A 21,820-nucleotide genomic window follows, 5' to 3' on the forward strand; every position below is an offset into this window, starting at 1 on the left:
CCTGCCAGTTAGGTGCTGCTGTGAGACTGAGTTATGGCCATTAGAATGTGGGCAGAAGTGAAATATGTTACTCCCAGGTCTTGCCCACAAAAGTCTCCAACTTATTATCCTTCATTCTCTTTCCTCACCTACTACAGCAATGGAGAGAACTCCAGAGCGGCCTTGGGATTTGTGTTAAAGATGGCAGAACCTTCATCTGCCTGTGTCCTCGGATATGTAGAGCGAGGAAGCTCTAGCAACCAAACTCTTCGGCTGGTAAGTGAACAGGAAATAAATTTCTATTGTGTTTCTGCTATTAGAAACTAACGTGTGTGTGTGTGTGTGTGTGTGTGCGTGTGTGTGTGTGTGTGTGTGTGTGTGTGTGTGTACATCATCTAGGGTTATTCTAACTAATATAGAGAAGTTTTTATCTGATCTAAGAACTCAAGGAGAACGATCCAGACATATAAAGACCTGGAAAAAGAGAACTCCAGTCGGAGTAAGCAGCCAATTCAAAGGTCTGGAAATAAGAAGGCTTGCTGTATTTAAACAAACAAATGTAAACAGAAAGAAAACCGATGTAGCACTACAGAAATAAATGGTAGTGGGAGAATGATCTGAAATAAGGCTAAGAAAGTAGATGAGAGCCAGATAAGTGTTGTAAGCCAAGAGAAGGACTTTGGATTTTATTTTAAGATTGGATGTGAACCTGTGGTACAGCACAGGGAGCTCAGCTCCGTGCTCTGTGACCACCTAGGTGGGTGGGATGTGGGGGGTGGGGTGTGAGAGGGAAGGGATATAGGTATACATATAGCTGATTCACTTCATTGTACAGCAGAAACTAACACAACGTTGTAAAGCAATTATACGCCAATAAAAAAAAGTAATAAAAAAAAAAGATTGGATATGAGAGATGAAAGGAGTCCAAGATTCAATCCAGGTTTTTATTTCTGGCAAAAGGGTGAGGAGCATTATTGTTAGTAACACTGATACTAATAGTGTTTACGTTCTCAGTAGTGTTTCTGAGATGGGAAGCTCAGGCAAAGGAATGCATTTTATGGGAGGTGGTAGATAGAGTGAATTCAGTTTTAGGGAGTTGGAGTAAAATGCCTGGAGCAGGAGGGTCCAATATGTGGATAGAAAAAATGTCCATGGTTTAGGAAGTGTCTGAATTGGAGATGAGGACTGAGTCATCACAGAGACATTGTGCAGAGTATTCCAAGAAGAGCTCTGAGATAAACCAACGTTTGTGGGTGGAAGGAAAAGAAGAGGCTAACACACCAGAGCTTGAGCAATAAGAGGGAAATTGAGACAGCGGGTGTCACAGACACCAGGAGAAGAATGTTCTGGGATGGAAAAATGATCAACAATGTGTCCAAGTGTCATGAACTGTATGGCCTTCACGTTGGCCCTGAATTGGCTCTACAAGAATTTTGATAACCCAGCAAGAATGGTTTCAATTGCGTGGTGAAGTCATTGTGGAGTCAGTGGAGGGGGAGAGGGTTGAGCTTTGTTTCCCCCAAAGATATGTTCAAGTCCTAACCCCTGTACCTGTGAATGTGACCTTGTTTGGAAGTAAGGTCTTTGCAGATGTGATCAAGTTAAGAGGAAGTCATACTGGATTAGGGTGGGCTCTAAATCCAACATGGCTGGTGTCCTTATAGGATGAGAGAAATCTGGACACAGGGAGGGCCCCATGGAATGAGAGAGGCGGATACTGGAGTGAGGCAGTGGCAAGCCATGGATTAGCCACTGAATATCACCAATTAGCCACAGAATGCCACCAATTGCAGTGACCACCAAAAGCTGGTGTAGGCTAGGAAGAAGCCTGCCTTAGAGTTCTCAAAGGGAGCAGAGCCCTGCTGACACCTCGATTTAGGACTTCTAGCCTCCAGACCATGAGAAAATACATTTCTGTTGTTTTAGGCAACGGATTTGTGTTATTTTTTGATGGTAGCTCTAAGAAATATACATGAGGTTAGGAGGCAAAGCAAGTGAGCCAGTGGAGGTAGGGAATGTGACTGTGAAGGTGACAGAGGCAAGGCTGGGACCATAAGTGGGAGATGAAACTCAAAGCCTGTTTTTCCCATGGTTTTTTTTCCCTCTACATGATAGGCCTTGAGCCTATCAAATGCTGATGGAAGGAGCTAGTACAGGAGGAGAGAGAAAGACACAGGAAAAGTAAGGCTGAAAGAGAGGTCCTCACAAAGGTAGGAGAAGATGATCTAGAGGGGGAATTAGCCCTCAGCAGGGGAATGAACACTCCTTTGCTTCCTAAGAGAAGGAGGGAAACATTGGTTCTAATGTAGGAAATGTTCCATGACAGCAAACTGAGGAACCCCATCCAAGAGCTTCAATTTGAGGTGAAAAGCAGTCATCTGCTGAGATTCAGGGAGATCAGAGCTTGAAGAACTGTGGACAATGACTGAAGAACTGGCGCTGGCAAATGTGAGACTAGGGAAATAAAGAAAGGTCGAGAGCAAGTATTTAGAAGCCAGTTGGAGATTGGAGAACACTAGCTATCAGAATGGCACTCATCTGTATGCTTATCAAATTCTCTTTGGCAGAGCTGAGGAAGCCCCAGTGTGGGTGTCAAAAACACAGACAAATATATTGATCTAGTTTTGGTGGGTTTTCACTTGAATATATTGTAATAATAATGGTGCAAGAAAGTTGAGAGAATTGAAAAGAAAACAATTCAAGCTCTAAACTCTGGAGCTACCTCAGAAGGAAAAGAAAGACAGAGTCTAATAAAGCAAAGAGATGGAGGGGTTAAGAAACTGAGAGTTTCAAAGAAGAACACAAATATGTTCAGTGTGAGTAAATGAGTGAAAGAGCTGGAAAACGGTTGTTTGTAGTTGAATAGTGGAATATGTGGACTTAATGTGCTAGACATGGAGCATTTCTAAGTGATGGCAACATCCAGACTACCAAAATGAAAGCAATTAACTTAAGAGTACAATCAAGTTTCCTATAGATGAGAAGGTAAAGGATCTGAGAGGCTGAGTTGCCAAAGGATTGTTCCCATGACAGCTGAAACAACACAGGATGCTGGCAGTTTTGGGGTGGAGAAAGAAGAAAGGGGAAAATCTAAGTGCTCAAGTCTTTACTGAATCAGGAAACAAGGGTAAGGTGTTAGTAAAGATGATCAAAACAAAGAAAACTTCTACAGCCAAAGAGCATGGGTCTCATGGATCAATGAGTATTAAAGGAAGGTAGAAAATCTGGGATGATGTTTGGTAGGAGAAGCAGAGGATGCCGACTCTGTCCCCTTGATTTCTGCATTACATGGGACATCAAAGACTGATTCACATCTACTTAAAATGGCTGAAGAAGAAATTGCTAGCTTTAGGGGAGAGTCAGTTTTCATTTATTTCAAGAAGATATAATAAATATAACATGAAGAGTATGAAGCCTTCTCTAACCATTTCTCACTGAAATATAATCTCCATGAGGGCAGGGCCTTTGCATATTTTGTTATCTATTGGATCTTCAATGCTTAGGAAACTATTGAGTGTCTACATAGTGTCTACAGAGTAATATTCATAATATTCAACTAATGAATATTATGAATATTACTCAATAATATTGAGTCAATGAATGGACCATTCCAGATAAAAGTGATTATCTCCCTTCTAAATACTTTTTATTACTGTCCTGGAATATATCAGTTTTTAAACTGATTTTGAACAGATGTCTTATATTTTCTAATATATTTTAGGTATTTGAGGAAAGTTTTATAATGCTATTAATCACAGCATCAAATACATAGACGAGAATTACAGGATGAATTGTGTACTGTCAAAATTCATATGTTGAAATCCTAGCCCCAGTACTTGAGAACATGACCTTATTTGGAAATAGGGTCAGATTGTCATACTGAGTGAAGTAAGTCAGACAGAGGAAGAGAAATATTGTATGATATTCCACTTATATGGGGAATCTAAAAAAAAGATATAAATGAACTTATTTACAGAACAGAAACTGACTCACAGACTTTGAGAACGAACTTATGATTACCAGGGGGGAAGGGTGGTGGAGAGGGATAGGGAGTTTGGGATTGACATGTACACACTGCTATATTTAAAATGGATAAACAGGAGATTGGTTCGAGATGGCAGAGTAGAAGGATATGTGCTCACTCCCTCTTGCGAGAGCACTGGAATCACAACTAACTATTGAACAATCATCGACAGGAAGACACTGGAACTCACCAAAAAAGATACCCCACATCCAAAGACAAAGGAGAAGCCACAATGAGACGGTAGGAGGGGCGCAATCACAATAAAATCAAATCCCATAACTGCTGGGTGGGTGACTTACAAACTGGAGAACACTTATACCACAGAAGTCCACCCACTGGAGTGAAGGTTCTGAGCTCCACGTGAGGCTTCCCAACCTGGGGGTCTAGCAATGGGAGGAGGAATTCCCAGAGAATCAGACTGTGAAGGCTAGTTGGGATTTGATTGCATGACTTTGACAGGACTGGGGGAAACAGAGACTCCACTCTTGGAGGGCACACACAAGTAGTGTGCGCATCAGGACTCAGGGGGAAGGAGCAGTAACCCAAGAGGAGACTGAACCAGACCTTCCTGCTAGTGTCAGAGAGTCTCCTGCAGAGGTAGGGGGCAGCTGTGGCTCACCATGGGGACAAGGACACTGGAAGCAGAAGTCCTGGGAAGTACTCCTTGGCATGAGCCCTCCCAGAGTCCACCATTAGCCCCACCAAAGAGCCTGTAGGCTCCAGTGCTGGGTCACCTCAGGCCAAACAACCAACAGGGAGGGAACTCAGCCCCACCCATTATCAGACAAGTGGATTAAAGATTTACTGAGCTCTTCCCACCAGAGCAACATCCAGCTCTACCCACCACCAGTCCTTCCCACCAGGAAGATTGCACAAGCCTCTTAGATAGCTCATCCACCAGAGGGCAGACAGCAGAAGAAAGCAGAACTACAATCCTGCAGCCTGTGGAAAGAAAACCACATTCACAGAAAGACAGACAAAATGAAAAGACAGAGGACTATGTAGCAGATGAAGGAACAAGATAAAATCCCAGAAAACAACTAAATGAAGTAGATAGGCAACCTTCCAGAAAAAGAATTCAGAATAATAATAGTGAAGATGATCTAGGACCTTGGAAAAAGAATGGAGGCAAAGATTGAGAAGATGCAAGAAATGTTTAACAAAGACCTAGAAGAATTAAAGAACACACAAACATAGATGAACAATACAATAACTGAAATGAAAAATACACTAGGAGGAATCCAAAACAGAGTAACTGAGGCAGAAGGATAGGTAAGTGACCTGGAAGACAGAATGGTGGAATTCATTGCCATGGAACAGAATAAAGAAAAAAGAATGAAAAGAAATGAAGACAGCCTAAGAGTCCTCTGGGACACATTAAACACACCATCATTCACATTATAGGGGTCCCAGAAGGAGAAGAGAGAGAGAAAGGACCCGAGAAAATATGTGAAGAGATTATAGTCGAAAACTTCCCTCACATGGGAAAGGAAATAGCTACCCAAGTCAAGGAAGCACAGAGAGTCCCAGGCAGGATAAACCCAAGGAGAAACATGCTGAGACACATAGTAAACAAATTGACAGAAATTAAAGACAAAGAAAAATTATTAAAAGCAACAAGGGAAAAACAAAAAAATGACATAAAAGGGAACTCCCATAAGGTTAACAGCTGATTTCTCAGCAGAAACTCTACAAGCCAGAAGAGAGTGGCACAATATATGTAAAGTGATGAAAGGGAAGAATTTACGACCAAGATTACTCTACCCGGCAAGGATCTCATTCAGATTCGATGGAGAAATCAAAAGCTTTACAGACAAGCAAAAGCTAAGAGAATTCAGCACCACCAAACCAGCTCTACAACAAATGCTAAAGGAACTTCTCTGAGTGGGAAACACAAGAGAAGATAAGGAGCTACAAAAAAAAACCCCCAAAACAATTAAGAAAATGGTAATAGGAACATACATATTGATAATTACCTTAAATATGAAAGTATTAAATGCTCCAACAAAAAGACACAGGCTTGCTGAATGGATACAAAAACAAAACCCATCTATATACTGTCCACAAGAGACCCACTTCAGACCTAGGGACACATACAGACTAAAAGTGAGGGGATGGAAAAAGATATTCCATGCAAATGGAAATCAAAAGAAAGCAGGAGTAGCAATACTCATACCAGATAAAATAGACTTTAAAATAAAGAATGTTACAAGAGACAAGGAAGGACACTACATAATGATCAAGGGATCAATCCAAGAAGAAGATATAACAATTAGAAATATATATGCACCCAACATAGGAGCACCTCAATACATAAGGCAACTGTTACCAGCTATAAAAGAGGAAATCGACAGTAACACAATAATAGTGGGGGTCTTTAGCACCTCACTTACACCAATGGACAGCTCATCCAGACAGAAAAGTAATAAGGAAACACAAGCTTTAAATGACACAATAGAGCAGATAGTTTTAATTGATATTTATAGGGCATTCTATCCGAAAACAGCAGATTACACTCTCTTCTCAAGTGCACACAGAACATTCTCTAGGATAGATCACATCTTGCATCACAAATCAAGCCTTGGTAAATTTAAGAAAATTGAAATCATATCAAGCATCTTTTCTGACCACAACGCTATGAGGTTAGAAATCAATTACAGGGGAAAAAAGTAAAAAACACAAACACATGGATGCTAAACAATACATTACTAAATAACCAATATGTCACTGAAGAAATCAAAGAGGTGATAAAAAAATACCTAGAGACAACTGACGATGATCCAAAACATATGGGATGCAGCAAAAGCAGTTCTAAGAGGGAAATTTTAGCAATACAATCCTACCTCAAGAAACAAGAAAAATCTCAAATAAAAAATCTAACCTTACACCTAAAGGAACTAGAGAAAGAAGAACAAACAAAACCCAAAGTTACCAGAAGGAAAGAAATCATTAAGATCAGAGCAGAAATAAATGAAATAGAAACAAAGAAAACAATAGCAAAGATGAATAAAACTAAAAGCTGGTTGTTTGAGAAGATAAACAAGATTGATAAACCTTTAGCCAGACTCATCAAGAAAAAGAGGGAGAGGACTCAAATCAATAAAATTAGAAATGAAAAAGGAGAAGTTACAAGGGACACTGCAGAAATACAAAGCACCCTAAGAGACTGCTACAAGCAACTCTATGCCAATAAAATGGACAACCTGGAAGAAATGGACAAATTCTTAGAAAGGTATAACCTTCCAAGACTGAACCAGGAAGACAGAGAATATATGAACAGACCAATCACAAGTAATGAAATTGAAACTGTGGTTAAAAATCTTCCAACAAACAAAAGTCCAGGACCAGATGGCTTCACAGGTGAATTCTATCAAACATTTAGACAAGAGCTAATACCCATCCTTCTCAAACTCTTCCAAAAATTGCAGAGGAAGGAACACTCCCAAATTCATTCTCCAAGGCCACCATCACCCTGATACCAAAACCAGACAAAGATACTACAAAAAAAAAAAAAGAAAACTACAGACCAATATCACTGATGAATATAGATGCAAAAATCCTCAATAAAATACTAGCAAAGAGAATCCAACAACACATTTAATGGATCATATAACATGATCAAGTGGTATTTATCCCAGGGATGCAAGGATTCTTCAATATATGCAAATCAATCAATGTGATACACCATATTAACAAACTGAAGAAGAAAAACCATGTGATGATCCCAATAGATGCATAAAAAGCTTTTGACAAAATTCAACACCCATTTATGAAAAAAACTCTCCAGAAAGTGGGCATAGAGAGAGCATATCTCAACATAGTAAAGGCCATATATGACAAACCCACAGCCAACATTGTCCTCAATGGTGAAAAACTGAAAGCATTTCCTCTAAGATCCGGAAAAAGACAAGCATGTCCACTCTCACCACTATTATTCAACATAGTATTGGAAGTCCTCGCCATGGCAAACAGAGAAGAAAAAGAAATAAAAGGAATACAAATTGGAAAAGAAGAAGTAAAACTGTCAGTCTTTGCAGATGACATGATACTATACATAGAGAATCCTAAAGATGCCACCAGAAAACTACTTGAGCTAATCAATGAATCTGGTAAAGTTGCAGGATACAAAATTATTGCACAGAAATCTCTTGCATTCCTATACACTAACAATGAAAAAGCAGAAAGAGAAATTAAGGAAACAATCCCATTCACCACTGCAACATAAAGAATAAAATATCTAGGAATAAACCTACCTAAGGAGGTAAAAGACCTGTACTCAGAAAAGTACAAGACACTGATGAAAGAAATCAAAGATGACACAAACAGATGGAGCGATATACCATGTTCTTGGATTAGAAGAATCAATATTGTGAAAATGACTATACTACCCAAAGCAATCTACAGATTCAATGCAATCCTTATCAAATTACCAATGGCATTTTTTAGAGAACAAGAAAAAAAATCTTAAAATTTGTACGGAGACACAAAAGACCCCAAATAGCCAAAGCAATCTTGAGGGGGGAAAAAAAAAATAGAGGAATCAGACTCCCTGACTTCCAACTATACTAAAAAGCTACAGTAATCAAGATAGTATGGTACTGGCACAAAAACAGAAATATAGATCAATGGAACAGGATAGAAAGCCCAGAGTTAAACCCATGTACGTATGGTCAAGTAATCTATGACAAAGGAGGCAAGGATATACGATGGAGAAAAGACAGCCTTCTCAATAAGTGGTGCTGGGAAAACTGGACAGCTACATGTAAAAGAATGAAATTAGAACACTCCCTAACACCATACACAAAAACAAACTCAAAACAGATTAAAGACCTAAATAAAATCAAAATGGATTAAATACACTATAAAACTCTTAGAGGAAAACATAGGAAGAACACTCTTTGACATAAACCACAGCAAGATTTTTTTGACCCACCTCCCAGAGTAATGGAAATAAAAACAAAAATAAACAAATGGGACTTAATGAAACTTAAAAGTTTTTGCACAGCAAAGGAAATAATAAACAAGACGAAAAGAGAACCCTCAGAATGGGAGAATAATTTGCAAACGAATCAATGGACAAAGGATTAATCTCCGAAATATATAAACAGCTTATGCAACTCAATATCACAAAAACAAAAAACCCTATCAACAAATGGACAGAAGACCTAAATAGACATCTCTCCAAAGAAGACATACAGATGGCCAAGAGTCCCATGAAAAGCTTCTCAACATCACTATTTATTAGTGAAATGCAGACCAAAACTACAATGAGGTATCACCTCACACTGGTTAGAATGGGCATTATCAGAAAATGTGCAAACAACAAATGCTGGAGAGGGTGTGGAGAAAAGGGAACACTTTTGCACTGCTGGTGGGAATGTAAATTGATACAGCTACTATGGAGAACAGTATGGAGGTTCCTTAAAAAACTAAAAATAGAATGACCATATGACCCAGCCATCCCACTACTGGGCATATACCCAGAGAAAACTATAATTCAAAAAGACACTTGCACCCCAGTGTTCATTGCAGCACTATTTACAATAGCCAGGTCATGGAAGCAACCTAAATGCCCATTGACAGATGAATGGATAAAGAATATGTGGTACATATATACAATGGAATATTACTCAGCCATAAAATGGAACAAAACTGGATCATTTGTAGCGATGTGGATGGACCTACAGACTGTCATACAGAGTGAAATAAGTCAGAAAGGGAAAAACAAATATCGTATATTAACGCATATATGTGGAATCTAGAAAAACGGTACAGATGAACCCGTTTGCAAGGCAGAAATAGAGAAACAGATGTAGAGAACAAACGTATGGACACCAAGGGGGGAAAGCAGGGGTGGGGGTGATGGTGGGATGAATTGGGAGATTGGGATTGACATATATACACTAATATGTATAAAATAGACAATAAGAACCTGCTGTATAAAGAAATAAAGTTCAAAAAAATAAAATAAAATCGATAACCAACAAGGACCTACTGTATAGCACAGGGAACTCGTGTCAATATTCTGTAACAACCTAATTGGGAAAAGAATTTGAAAAAGAATAGACACATGTATATGTATAACTGAATCACTCTGTTATACACCTGAAACTAACACAACACTGTTAATCAACTATACTCCAACGTAAAAGTTAAAAAAAAAAAAAGATGAAGTCATCAGGGTGGGCCCTAATCCAATATGACTTGCGTTCTTATAAAAAGGGGAAATTTCCACACAGGCAGCACACAAGGAGAATACCATGTGAAGATGAAGGCAGAGATCAGGGAGATGCTTCTACAAGTCACAGAACACCCAAGATTGCCAGCAAACCACCAGAAGCTAGGGGAGAGGCATGAAACAGATTCTCCCTTACAGCCCCTTGAAGGGGCCAACCTTCACCAACACATTGATATGGGACTTCTAGCCTCTAGAACTGTGATACAATCAATTTCTCCCACGATACTCTGTTATAGCAGTCCTAGCAAATTTACACAAGTAGTTTAGCCAAAAAAAGAATTTGCTACATATTGTATAATTAAATGAAATATTCTACGAAGCTACAGGAACAGCCTACCTCATTAAAACTGTTTACTACATTTAGCATATTAATTACTTCTGAATTATGCATCAGTGTTTGTTGTCATTTACTTTAAAATATTAATTTACTGATTCTCAGTGTTCGTCAACTTAATTCAATTCATTTCAACTCAATCCAATAAGAGATTATTAGAGGCCAATTGGGTCCTTATTCCTAGGCTACCTACTATAGCGATCATGAAAATAAATAACATGATAACTGTACTCAATGTACCTACACTCTTGTTTGGAATCAAGATTTATCACTTTTAAAATAAGTTAATATTGCAAGACAGAATGTATTCAAGTGACAAATTTGTAGGAAAATGATAAGAATCTGTGAATCAAAGGAAGATGTGGGAATTGAGCTAGATCATCATATATGGGTAACGTTTTAATGGGGGTAGATCGTGCTAGAGGTATGGAGAATACCACACTTGATACTGGCTAGAAGGAAATGAGTAAGGTGATCTACCTGATTAAATATCAAAGTAAAGACTAGAGAGAACTAACAGATAAGTACTGATAGGTGAATGCAATCAGATTCCTGAAATATCCATTGTACCAATTTTATCATATATATTAAAATTTGGAAAAATACTACAAAAATTCAGATGATATCCAAACTGTAGTAAATTTAAAAGATAAAAAGACCCCTTCAAAAAAAGGAAAGGAAACACTAGAATCCCATTACTGGGAGATAAGCACTGTTAAGACTTTGGTGTATATCCCTAGACATACATATTCATATACGTATGTGTTCACATCCATGTATACATACACATGTGTACACATATTTTACTAAAATAGATTCACATATTACGTGCTGTTGAAGTGTTTGTTTTTAACACCTTTCCACATTATTAAATATTCTTCTACAGCATCCTGAGGTGTATGGCCACACAATATTCCATTCGTGGACACTTAGAAGTTTTTTGCTGGTGAACACAGGCCAGTGGTTCCATGTGCTAAGTTCTAATTTCATAGATGGAGCTTCTCTATAGTTAGTTCCCAGTTCTGGACTTGGAGAAGGAGGTAGATGGTTCATTTCACAAATATTCCAATGGCTTTCTGGAAGGTAGGACTATAACAGCTGACACTGTCATAGCAACAGCTTGGAGGTCAGAGGGTTCAGGATATACGTGCAGGAATACAAAGGATTGTTCCACTGATTCACTCTCCCTCTGCCATTCTCCAAAAGAAGCCAGTGAAGAAAGAACACACTGTCTGATTCCATTCATATTAAATACAAAACAGCAAAACAAACAAAAACAGTCTATGCTAAATGATCAGGAAAGCAGTCCCCTGAGTCAAGAGATAAGACATGAGGGCAAAAATGGGGGGCCTCTAGGGTGCCAAGAATGTTCTGTGTCTTGATCTGGGTGCTGGTTCCATGGGTGTGTTCAGTTTGAGAATATTCGTCAAGCTGTATACTTAAGATATGTTTTTGGTGTGAATTTATCATTCAATTAAGAAGCTTTAAGAAATAAATTTAAAATAGTGGCAGTTCTTAATGCTCAAAATAGCAGGCAGGTTCTATTTGTAAAGCTCTCAATGGAAGTAAACATTCATAAGTCAGACAGAAAAAGAGAAATATCGTATGATATCGCTTATATGCGGAATCTAAAAAGAAATGATACAAATGAACGTCTTTACAAAACAGAAATGGACTCACAGACTTAGAGAATGAACTTATGGTTCCCGGGCGGGGAGGGTAGAGGGAAGGGATACTCAGGGAGTTTGGGATTGACATGTACACACTGCTATATTTAAAAAGGATAACCAACAAGGACCTATGGTATAGCACAGGGAACTCTGCTCAATGTTATATGGCAGCCTGGATGGGAGGGGGGGTCTGGGGGAGAATGGATACATGCATATGCATGGCTGAGTCCCTTTGCTGTGCACCTGAAACTATCGCAACATTGTTAATTGGCTATACTCCAATATAAAATAATAAGTTTTTTTTTTTAAAAGAGAAAGAAGACATTCCATCACCTTTTTCAGGATTTAACTCCACTGCTTTTCTAACTGGATCTGATTCCCACTATTCCTCTGAAATCCCTTCAAATAGAGAGACTTTTCCTACCATTTAAGAGTATAATATTCATCAATTAGGTTAACAGATCACAGGTAATATTTGGGTACAGATCTTAAGATATAAATTTAAACATATTTAATTTCTTCACATACTTGTGCACTGGAGAAGCATCTGAAAATAAGAATAACACTTTGGTTGTATTGTTTACAATCACAACTGATATTTAAACATTCTGTACAAGTTATTTCACTTCACTTGACCCTTTGTTACTAAGTGAATAGGGCTTTTTAAAGTAAAGCATCCATTGTTTGTTAACCCAAGGATCAGGGCTGTGGCTAAACTTTAAGCAACTCTTCTGGAGTCTTTGATCACAGAGTTAGCAGCTTAGTAACTTGGCCTCTGAAGGCTTTCACTTCTTTTCATTATTTGGACTTTTTTCCTTGTATCCTCAAGGTTTCTTAGACTTTATATAATTTAACACTATGTCAGTGACATCAAAAGGGCACAAAGTATGAATTAGTTTGTAATAGGGAGGCACCATCACTCATAGATGAGATCACTGCCTTACCTGAAAACCCTCACATACTCTGTCTTATTAATACTCTGCCTTATGGGTTAGAACACAAGCATGTTAACAGTATTCCCCTCAGTAACATTACTTTATGTAAGAGGAGTGATTTAGAATCACTGCATTGTGGTATTCAAAAATGCAAAATGAAAGAAAATATCAAGGTTAAAGTGAAGTTTTGTTTTGCTAAGAAAAGATGTTTTGTAAGCCATCAGTGTGAATGAATATAATTTAGCTCAAATTTGTAGAGTGTTGATAAGGTTTCTTATAATGCTTGGTTAGAAGTACCTAACCTTTGAACACTTTTTTTATTGTGCCATAAGCAATACAGCTTCTTCTATCATAAATGTCTCATCGTAAGACTTAAGTGTTTGGAAGGTTCAAGATGAACATTTTTATTTTGCTGTTTATACATGGTCCTTTCTGACCTTGGCAAATAAGACCAAAAAAAACGTTTTAGCACTTTTAGGGGTTAAAGATATAAATACTTACTGTCTATCTGACTTTACCAGGAATTCATCTGCTTTTCTTCTTTCTCTTCTCTCTCTCTGCCTCTGCCTTTGTCTTTCTATCTGTCTGTCTCTCTCTCATACTCAGTCACACACACACACACACTCCTTATACCACTATTATCCTTGTCTTAGTGGCTCAGTCTTAGTGATAGAATCTCAGGTCCTAATGGTGATGGGAAGATGCCATCAATGGTGCTGGAAATCAGTCACTCTCATTCAATCATAAGGCTACTATAGATTTATGAGATAATACACTTGAAAATGTTCATGTTTTAAGGTTTGGTGTCAGATATAATTTTTAGGGAATCCCTTTTGACGTTTCCCCCTTTGAAATTCTCGTATTTGTAAGCAGCAAAGGTTTAGGTTGGGTTAACTAAGAACCACTTACACAGTAAGAAAACAGTTGTCCTGAGGGATCCCTATTCTTTCTTCACTGGTCAACACAACTCACATAAACCTCCCTGTCATGCTCGTAGTATACTTCTTCAGGTTACCGCCATCTTGCTATCCTTGTTTCCAAAAACTTTGTAGGCTTCTGTGAACTATCTCACGAACTTCTTAAAGACTGCCAGTTTCTACTAGGGCATTCATTTAAAATGAGAATGATCTGGTTGGCTACAGTTCGGATGGTCGTCATCAATCAGGAAGCTATCTAGCCTGAACTTTGAAACAATCCCAGTATGTTGTGAACAGACTCACAAAAGGTTTCTTTTTTCCTCCCCCTTTATGAACATACGGTATACACACATCTTAAGTGGCGCCACAATAGCTCTGCTGTTGATATCAATATAGGTCCTTCAATCTTTCAATAATGTTTTTAATCATAAGCTTTAAAGCACAATTGTTTTTACCTTGAAATTCTTAAAAATCTGTTATGAGACAGAAATAAGAGATTAATGGAGATCTTGCAAAAAAAGATAAATGGCACCACCAGAATACCACAAAACTGGGGGGGAAATTAATTGAACCTATACTTTTGATAAATATTTATTTTTTGCAGGAGAAAAATGCATACTAGTTTAAGCTGTCATTATACTAACCTACAGCCTATTTTTCATATTATTAGTAATACATAATGTGGTAGTTTATATTCAAAAATAAAACTAGAATGTATATACCTCATGTATTTATCCAGAAATACCCCAAGGTTACTATGGTTACGAAAAATCCATTACCTTTGAATACAGAATGAAAAAGTTTGACTTCAAGTGTGTGCTATTTATTATAGCGAACATCAACAGCCTTCGGGAGGTTCTCTAACTGGATTCATTTTTCAGTGTCATAACTGACCCACCATTTTACTAGCTTATGGCCTATGCAAGGCAAAAATTTGAACTGTATGCATTTTTAAATATATTTTGTACTAACTCAAGGTGCAGCACTGCCTTTGACTTTTAATGCTTCATATTTAAGAGAAAGAAGAAAAACATTCCAGCCACCTAGATGTTAAGTGGCTTTTGAATTGAAATGCATTTACTTTGACCTGTATCCACCATGGCGGCAAGATCCATTTTTTTATGCATGACGGAAAAGTGTTTGTTCTATGTGGAAACTTAAAAGGAAGCTACAAATAAATGGAGTAGGAGTGAGAAAAGAAAGGTTGACACCTTGAATATTTAGGAGGGGACATTAGCCAAGTCATTAAGCAAGTTTTTGATGGTGTAGAAGACAAAGAACTGTAAATAGTGCAGGTGACTGTAGCCAGGAAAAACAGGGTATGAAACACAGCTCTTAAAGAAGTTTCAAACTGAATCCTTACCCCTATTAAATTTTTGCTCATCCGTACTATGATCAGCTGAATCAAATATAAATCACTAATCATCATACAAAAGTATGCAGTAAACTAGTAGCTAAACATGCAAATAAAAATAATATTTTCAGGTTGTAAAACTGTCAAAGATGTAAGCATGTAACATTCACTGTTTATGAACTTTTCTGGAAAACAATGCAAAAATGTATATCAAATATTCTGAAAAAGTTTGTTACCTTTGACTCAGCTATTCCCTCTTTAGAGATCTAGCAAACAAAGATTTATGTACAGTAATATTTATCACAAAATATTTAAAATGAGATAAATTAGAAATTTTGAATTTTTAAGTGGTTAAATGCATTAATGTACATTCATAAGATCGAATATAACATTATTAAAATATTTCAAGATATTTTTAGAAAAATTCTTGTGGTGTGAGATATATTCATATTAAGGGAATATGCAAGGATTCCAAATTATACAGTATAGCTCAATTTTGTTAAAATGAATAAAGTGCTGGAAGGAATTACATCAAATACTAAGAGTTTCTATCTGTAAGGTGGGATTATCAGGTATTAGATATCTGCATATTTTAAATGATCTTCAGTAAGCATGTGTTACTTTTATAACTAAAAAATGCTATCAATTATTTCTCTACACATGCTACTTATCTAGTAGTCTACATCTTTCATTTCATAAATCTAGTAGACTACATCTTTCATTTCTCAGTCTCTCTATGAATTGACATTTCAGCACTGGAGAGATCCACTTCATTGACCCTAAACTCTTGCTATTACTGACAGCACCAGCCAGAATAGAATAGAATAGAAGAGAACAGAATAGAAGTTCCATCCACAAGCTACTCAGAATGGAAAGGACATTATGCCACAAAAATCCTGGCACAAAGACAAGCAACGAGTACCAATAGCATCGTGGATACATTTTATGATGAAACGTGGCAGGATTTAAAGTGTCTGTAGAGGCTAAAGTGAGACCCAATGCTAGAGCAGTTTTCTCCATCAGTTTTCTCCGGGCTGACTTCAACCAGCCAGATTCCCTTTCCCATTCTTCTTTTCTATGATTCCTAGTGGACAGGTGAATTTTGAAGACATAAATGACCTAAATGTAATGTATATCACAGATACAAAATCTTGAAAGAGTTGAAAGATATCTAAAAGACCATTTTATTTAACTTGCATGCCATTGGAGAATCTCAAGAAAAGCGGACATTCAGCAGAAAACACTCACTTTTGGGTGCTGTTACAAACTGAATTGTGTTCTCCAAAATTTACATGTTGAAGCCTTAATCCCCAGTGTGACTACATTTGGAGATAGGGCTTTTTTTAATTCAATTTTTATTTTATACTGGAGTTTAGTTGATTTACAGAGATAGGGCTTTTAAAGACGTGATGAAGGTTAACTGAGGTTATAGGGATAGGGCCCTAATCCAATGGTTCTGATGCCCCTAAAGGAAGAGGAAGAGACAGCAGGGGTGTACACATAAGAAAGACCATGTGAGGATGCAGGGAGAAAGTGGCTGTCTGCAAGTCAAGGAGAGAGGTCCCAAGAGAAACCAAACCTGCCAACACCTTGATCTTGGACTTCTAGCCTCCAGAACTATGAGAAATAAATTTCCGTTGTTTAAGCCATCCAGTCTGTGGTATTTGGTTATGGCAGCCCTAGAAGATTAACATAGGTGCTCTGGGGTTTGTAATCAAGCTTCCATCTCCCTTTCAGAGTTGTTGTGAGGAATAATAAAATGTGTTCAATAAGTAGCATGTGTAGAGATGAAATGTATGGACTTTGAGGCCAGAGAGACCCAGATTTGAATCAGTTCTTCCAATTACCGACTAGGATTTCTTGGCGTCTCTAGGCCTCAGCTTTGCTGGCTATGACACTTGAATCATCATGTACGACTTTGAACCCCATCGTAAGGTTTTTGGCTTAGTTCCTCTCCTTAGTGACCAATACTGTATTCCTACTGTACTTCGTATCTTCTGCCATTTGGAGATAAAAGCAATAAGAAATATAGTTGCCTTTGAGATGCCAAGGAGGACATAGGAAATAATGTTATGAGTCTTATCAGAGAAATAATCTTTAAAAATCTACCTGAAGGATGAAAACCACCGAAGAAACCATTATCACTGTAGTTAGAGAAGATGGTTAAGGACTCTATAAAAATATTCCACTTTCTTTATATTATATCTGGGGCATCTCTTATACTATGCTAACATTTGCCATGATCTTTCAATGCAGATACTATAGTCACATGGGTCTGTTAAGGATTCAAGTCAACGTAATACAGAATTAGTTTCATTTTTTAGGTGGTATGAGAAATCAGTGTGAATTCTAGCCTCCTCTCCTCCCCACCCTGTTCTTTTTCTGGTTTTGGAGTGTCACATCATGTGGCATTCTGCACATTTTGGAAATCTTCAAGGCCCACACTTTTAGACCCGCCATCACACACCACTTCTCTGTGGACTAGGTCAGCATTCGCTTCTGCACAGAAAAAGGATCTTAGTTTCTTTTTCTCTGGTTTCTACCTTTTTTCGCCTCTCTTTACCTTACTGCTTTGTTTTTAATCCACCCTACTCCTACTCCCCACCCACTCCCCTAATTTGAAATCTTCTTTCTTTGTTCCCAGGAGTCATCTGACTTCATTCATTCACTTATTCAGCACTGTTTGTTCTATACCTTCCCTGTAATCAGTCCTGGAGATGCAGTGATGAACAAGGCAGACATGGCCCCGTCCTTATGATGCCCATGGTTTAGTAGGGCAAACTGACAAGTAAACAAACAGCCTTATTCAAGACAACGCAAACCAAAAAAAGGAGGGGGGAGCATAAAGGCACTCAGTGAGCACACAGGGGGCATACCTAACTCATATTTGGGAGTCCAAGAAGGCTTCTTGGAGGAAATGTCTACAATGGGCTTAAAAGGTGTGCTTCCCCATTACACATGACGACAATTTTGGTTCTACAGAAGTATTTTGTGTAATAATGATTAATATATGGGTAAAGTTCATTCCATGATGTGTTTTCATTTCTTCTGAAATAATTTCTATGGCCAATAACTTTTAGTTAAAATAATGCCTTCAGATAATCCTAGGGCAAGGGTAATCTATTTTTAGCTTTAGTATTTATTTTTTAGTTCAGTTCTCTTTACTAAGTTTACTAAGAACATGCTAGGTGTTTTTATAGATCTAGTTCCCTTCAAAATCCTGAAAATTGCAGTTATTTCTATTTTACTGTTTCAGAAACTAAGTCTCAGAAGTTAAATAACTTGTTTTAAGACCGCATACTCATCATTAGTCAGAATACTTGAGACGGTATCAAAGTCTACCTCTCACAGGCTGTGTGGCCTGAAGGAAGTTGCTTCACTTTTCTGTGCCTCAATTTCCTCATTTGTAAAATGGGGGTAATGATAACACCTACCTCACAGAATAAGTATTACAGAATTCTATCCAACCATGATGAATGAAATATAAATGTAATAGTTCTTGTGCTTTGAAGCCTCTCAGACTAGAGAGGATACAAAAAATACAAATTCAGAGAAAGCAATTAGATGAATGCCATAGCCCTGTCCCAATATGCCTCATTCCTGCATCTGTATGTGTTGCCATGAAATCATGAGCATCAAGGGGCTGAGGGGAGGCAATGTCTGGCTGGTCCTCTGTTACCACCTTAGTACCTGGCATTAATGTGGAGGAGTGAATACATAAACAATTAATCCTGTCTCTGACGCTAACCTGTTATGACCTTTCATGAAGAATTTAATCTCTCTAAGGCCTCAGTGTTTCATCAATCAATATTTGATTAATGATGTCTCACCTAATAGTCACATATAATATCTAAAATACCGTAAAATATATAACCACTATTACCATACAAATATAAACTCGATTCAGGCACCAGACAACATACATAATACAGGCCTCGTGTTTCACAAGGTTTCCAACAATTCACTTTTCTTAAGTGTCATGACACTTTATAATATGATCTAGGCAGATATGCTATGTTTCTTCCCAAATGGTCTCAAATTCAGACCACACTGAGTCACACTTCTGAGTCTTAAGCTTATTCCACATTCATGAGGATTTTAAAGTAGTTAATTCATGCGCCAGTGGCATTTGTTTGAAATGACATCATCGCCTCAATTGGATTGACATGACATCAATTGAATTGAAATGACATCACTGTACTGCGAGCATGGCTGGGGACCACACTGGGTCTCAGCTTCAATCTTGTGATCAGTTAGAGGCAGAGGAGTCATATGCTGATCTGTCTGTGTTGATAGTATACATTTCCAAACCCCCCTCTGCACCTGTGCAAAGGTATATTAGTAGAAGGATTCAGGTGAGGAGTGGTGGGACAATGGTAGAGAACATGCAGTAAGACAGTCTTGGGGGAGGGGGAAGGGAGCCAACGTGAGCCCTTTTCCGTTTTTCCAGCTTTGGCTTCACTGTAAGTGTAATGTAACCGCAAAGGTCATGGAATTTTAGTGATTTAACAGGAGACAAAACTAAGTAACCCAACTTTTGAAACTGCATTCTCAGATAACTATTTTATATATATATATATACATATATTATATATGTAATATATATATATAATATATATACTATATACTATAATATATATATATATACTGAAATATATATATTAATTTGTAAGTATATATAATACATACTAATATATAGTCTTTAATATAGACTATAACTATTTACTGATACCTATAGAAGTCTTACCTGTGACTGTGTAGCTCTCTCCATTGCCTGAATAGATTAGTATCCCATCCATATATAAAGAGTACTGAGTTATAATACCATTTGCCTTTTTGGGTGGATTCCAGGAGAGTAACAAAGAATTGGGAAGGGATTTGGCTACTGGTGGCTGAACCTCTTGTGGTGCTGTGGGAAAAATTAAAAAGATATAGAGAGTCTAATTTTAGTTTACTTTTCTAATTCAAACTTTTCAGACCCAAACCAATAAATCATGGAATAAACCTGAAATCCCAAGCATGGAAATGTTCTTGATTCGTGGACAGCTTGTCAGTAATTGCTTTAGGAACAGTACTAAATACCTGTCCTGAATTTATGAGAATTTGCCTCAATGATGGACAGGGAGTATTTACACTAGTTCACTTTACTGATGCTTGTGTTACTTCATCACAAGTATTATTAACCCATAATCTCTACTTGGGCTGTGACTTTTAAAGCAAATTAGACAGAATCCCTACCCTTGAGGAGCTTTTGATCTAAGATGGGCAATGCTAGGGAGAGTGGTTCATAATCGATATTAAAAAAAACCTATATGTAGTCATAGAAATAGCCAGAAAATACAGAATTAAATTAATTACATATGAAAACTATAACGTATGTGAGTTTTTTTTTTTAGTAAAGTGGGCCTGTTCATTTTCTGTAATGGTCAATGAATTGGAGTCACAAGAACTAAAAAAACTTTTAGAAATTGATCCTAAACATACCTATCGTTCAGTAAATTAGTAATAAATTTAAGGAAAAACTAGAAATTGGGAAATCCTGAAATAATGGAAAGAAAATGGTGAACTGAATGAGCAGGAATCCTTCTGGGGTTGAGCTGTGAGGTAGGTTTGGAGGGTACCAGGCAAGACATGGACAGAGGATGTAGTGGATGTGGAGAAAAGAGTGAGATATAGGACAATCTGTGCCATATTGAAGTTGGTGGAAGTAACTGGAAAAGGGAATAATGATATATGCCTCAGCAGAAGCAAAGACACAATAAGAAAAACAGTGCTAGTCTTGGTAGACCAGATGGAGAGAACATTGAGAAAACACGGAAGATGGGTCGCCAATGCTGTAGCCCAGGTGAGGGTGGTCTGGTGAGGTCAGGTGCAAGGCATGAACAAATTGTCACAAGAAGGATTTTACAAAATCTTCTTTTCTGTCCTGGTTTCATCAGATGAGCCATTGTCTTCTTTTTTTTTTTTTTTGGCCACCTGGTGTGGCATGCGGGATCTTAGTTCCCTGATCAGGGATAGAAACTGTGCCCCCTGCATTGGGAGCGCGGAGTCTTAACCACTGAACTGCCAGGGAAGTGCCTCCATTGTCTTTCTTTACATATTTTCTGTGCGAGTGGTACTTGCTTTAAGGATTTAAAAGAAGGAGGGGGGAAGAAGAGGAAGTGGGTAAGGGGTGGGTGGAGGGATAGTGAAAAAGAGAGAGACTGGCAGACCCTTTTTCCCTAAAGATCAAGGTTTTAAGTCTCCTGAATAACTTTACAACTAGACAGTAAGAGAAATGTGTTAATCCCTCTCATCCAGGAGAGAGAAATACAAAGTAACAATGCTTTAAATGTTTTGAGAGCTGTTATTTCTTGAAGAGATGCATTC

The 21,820-nt window shown here is 37.8% G+C and overlaps 1 protein-coding gene across 1 annotated transcript in view; it reads right to left on the reverse strand.

Annotated features, from left to right (window-relative positions):
- Positions 1 to 21,820, reverse strand: part of USH2A (usherin) — a 783,103-nt gene that overhangs the window by 403,650 nt on the left and 357,633 nt on the right. Inside the window, exon 31 of the mRNA XM_082362477.1 lies at positions 20,199 to 20,360. Within this exon, the coding sequence (XP_082218603.1) occupies positions 20,199 to 20,360 (162 nt within the window). The remainder of the gene's footprint in view (positions 1 to 20,198; positions 20,361 to 21,820) is intronic.

The sequence above is a fragment of the Balaenoptera borealis genome (assembly GCF_965194805.1).
Source record: "Balaenoptera borealis genome assembly, chromosome: 1".
In the NCBI taxonomy this organism is placed as follows: domain Eukaryota; kingdom Metazoa; phylum Chordata; class Mammalia; order Artiodactyla; family Balaenopteridae; genus Balaenoptera; species Balaenoptera borealis.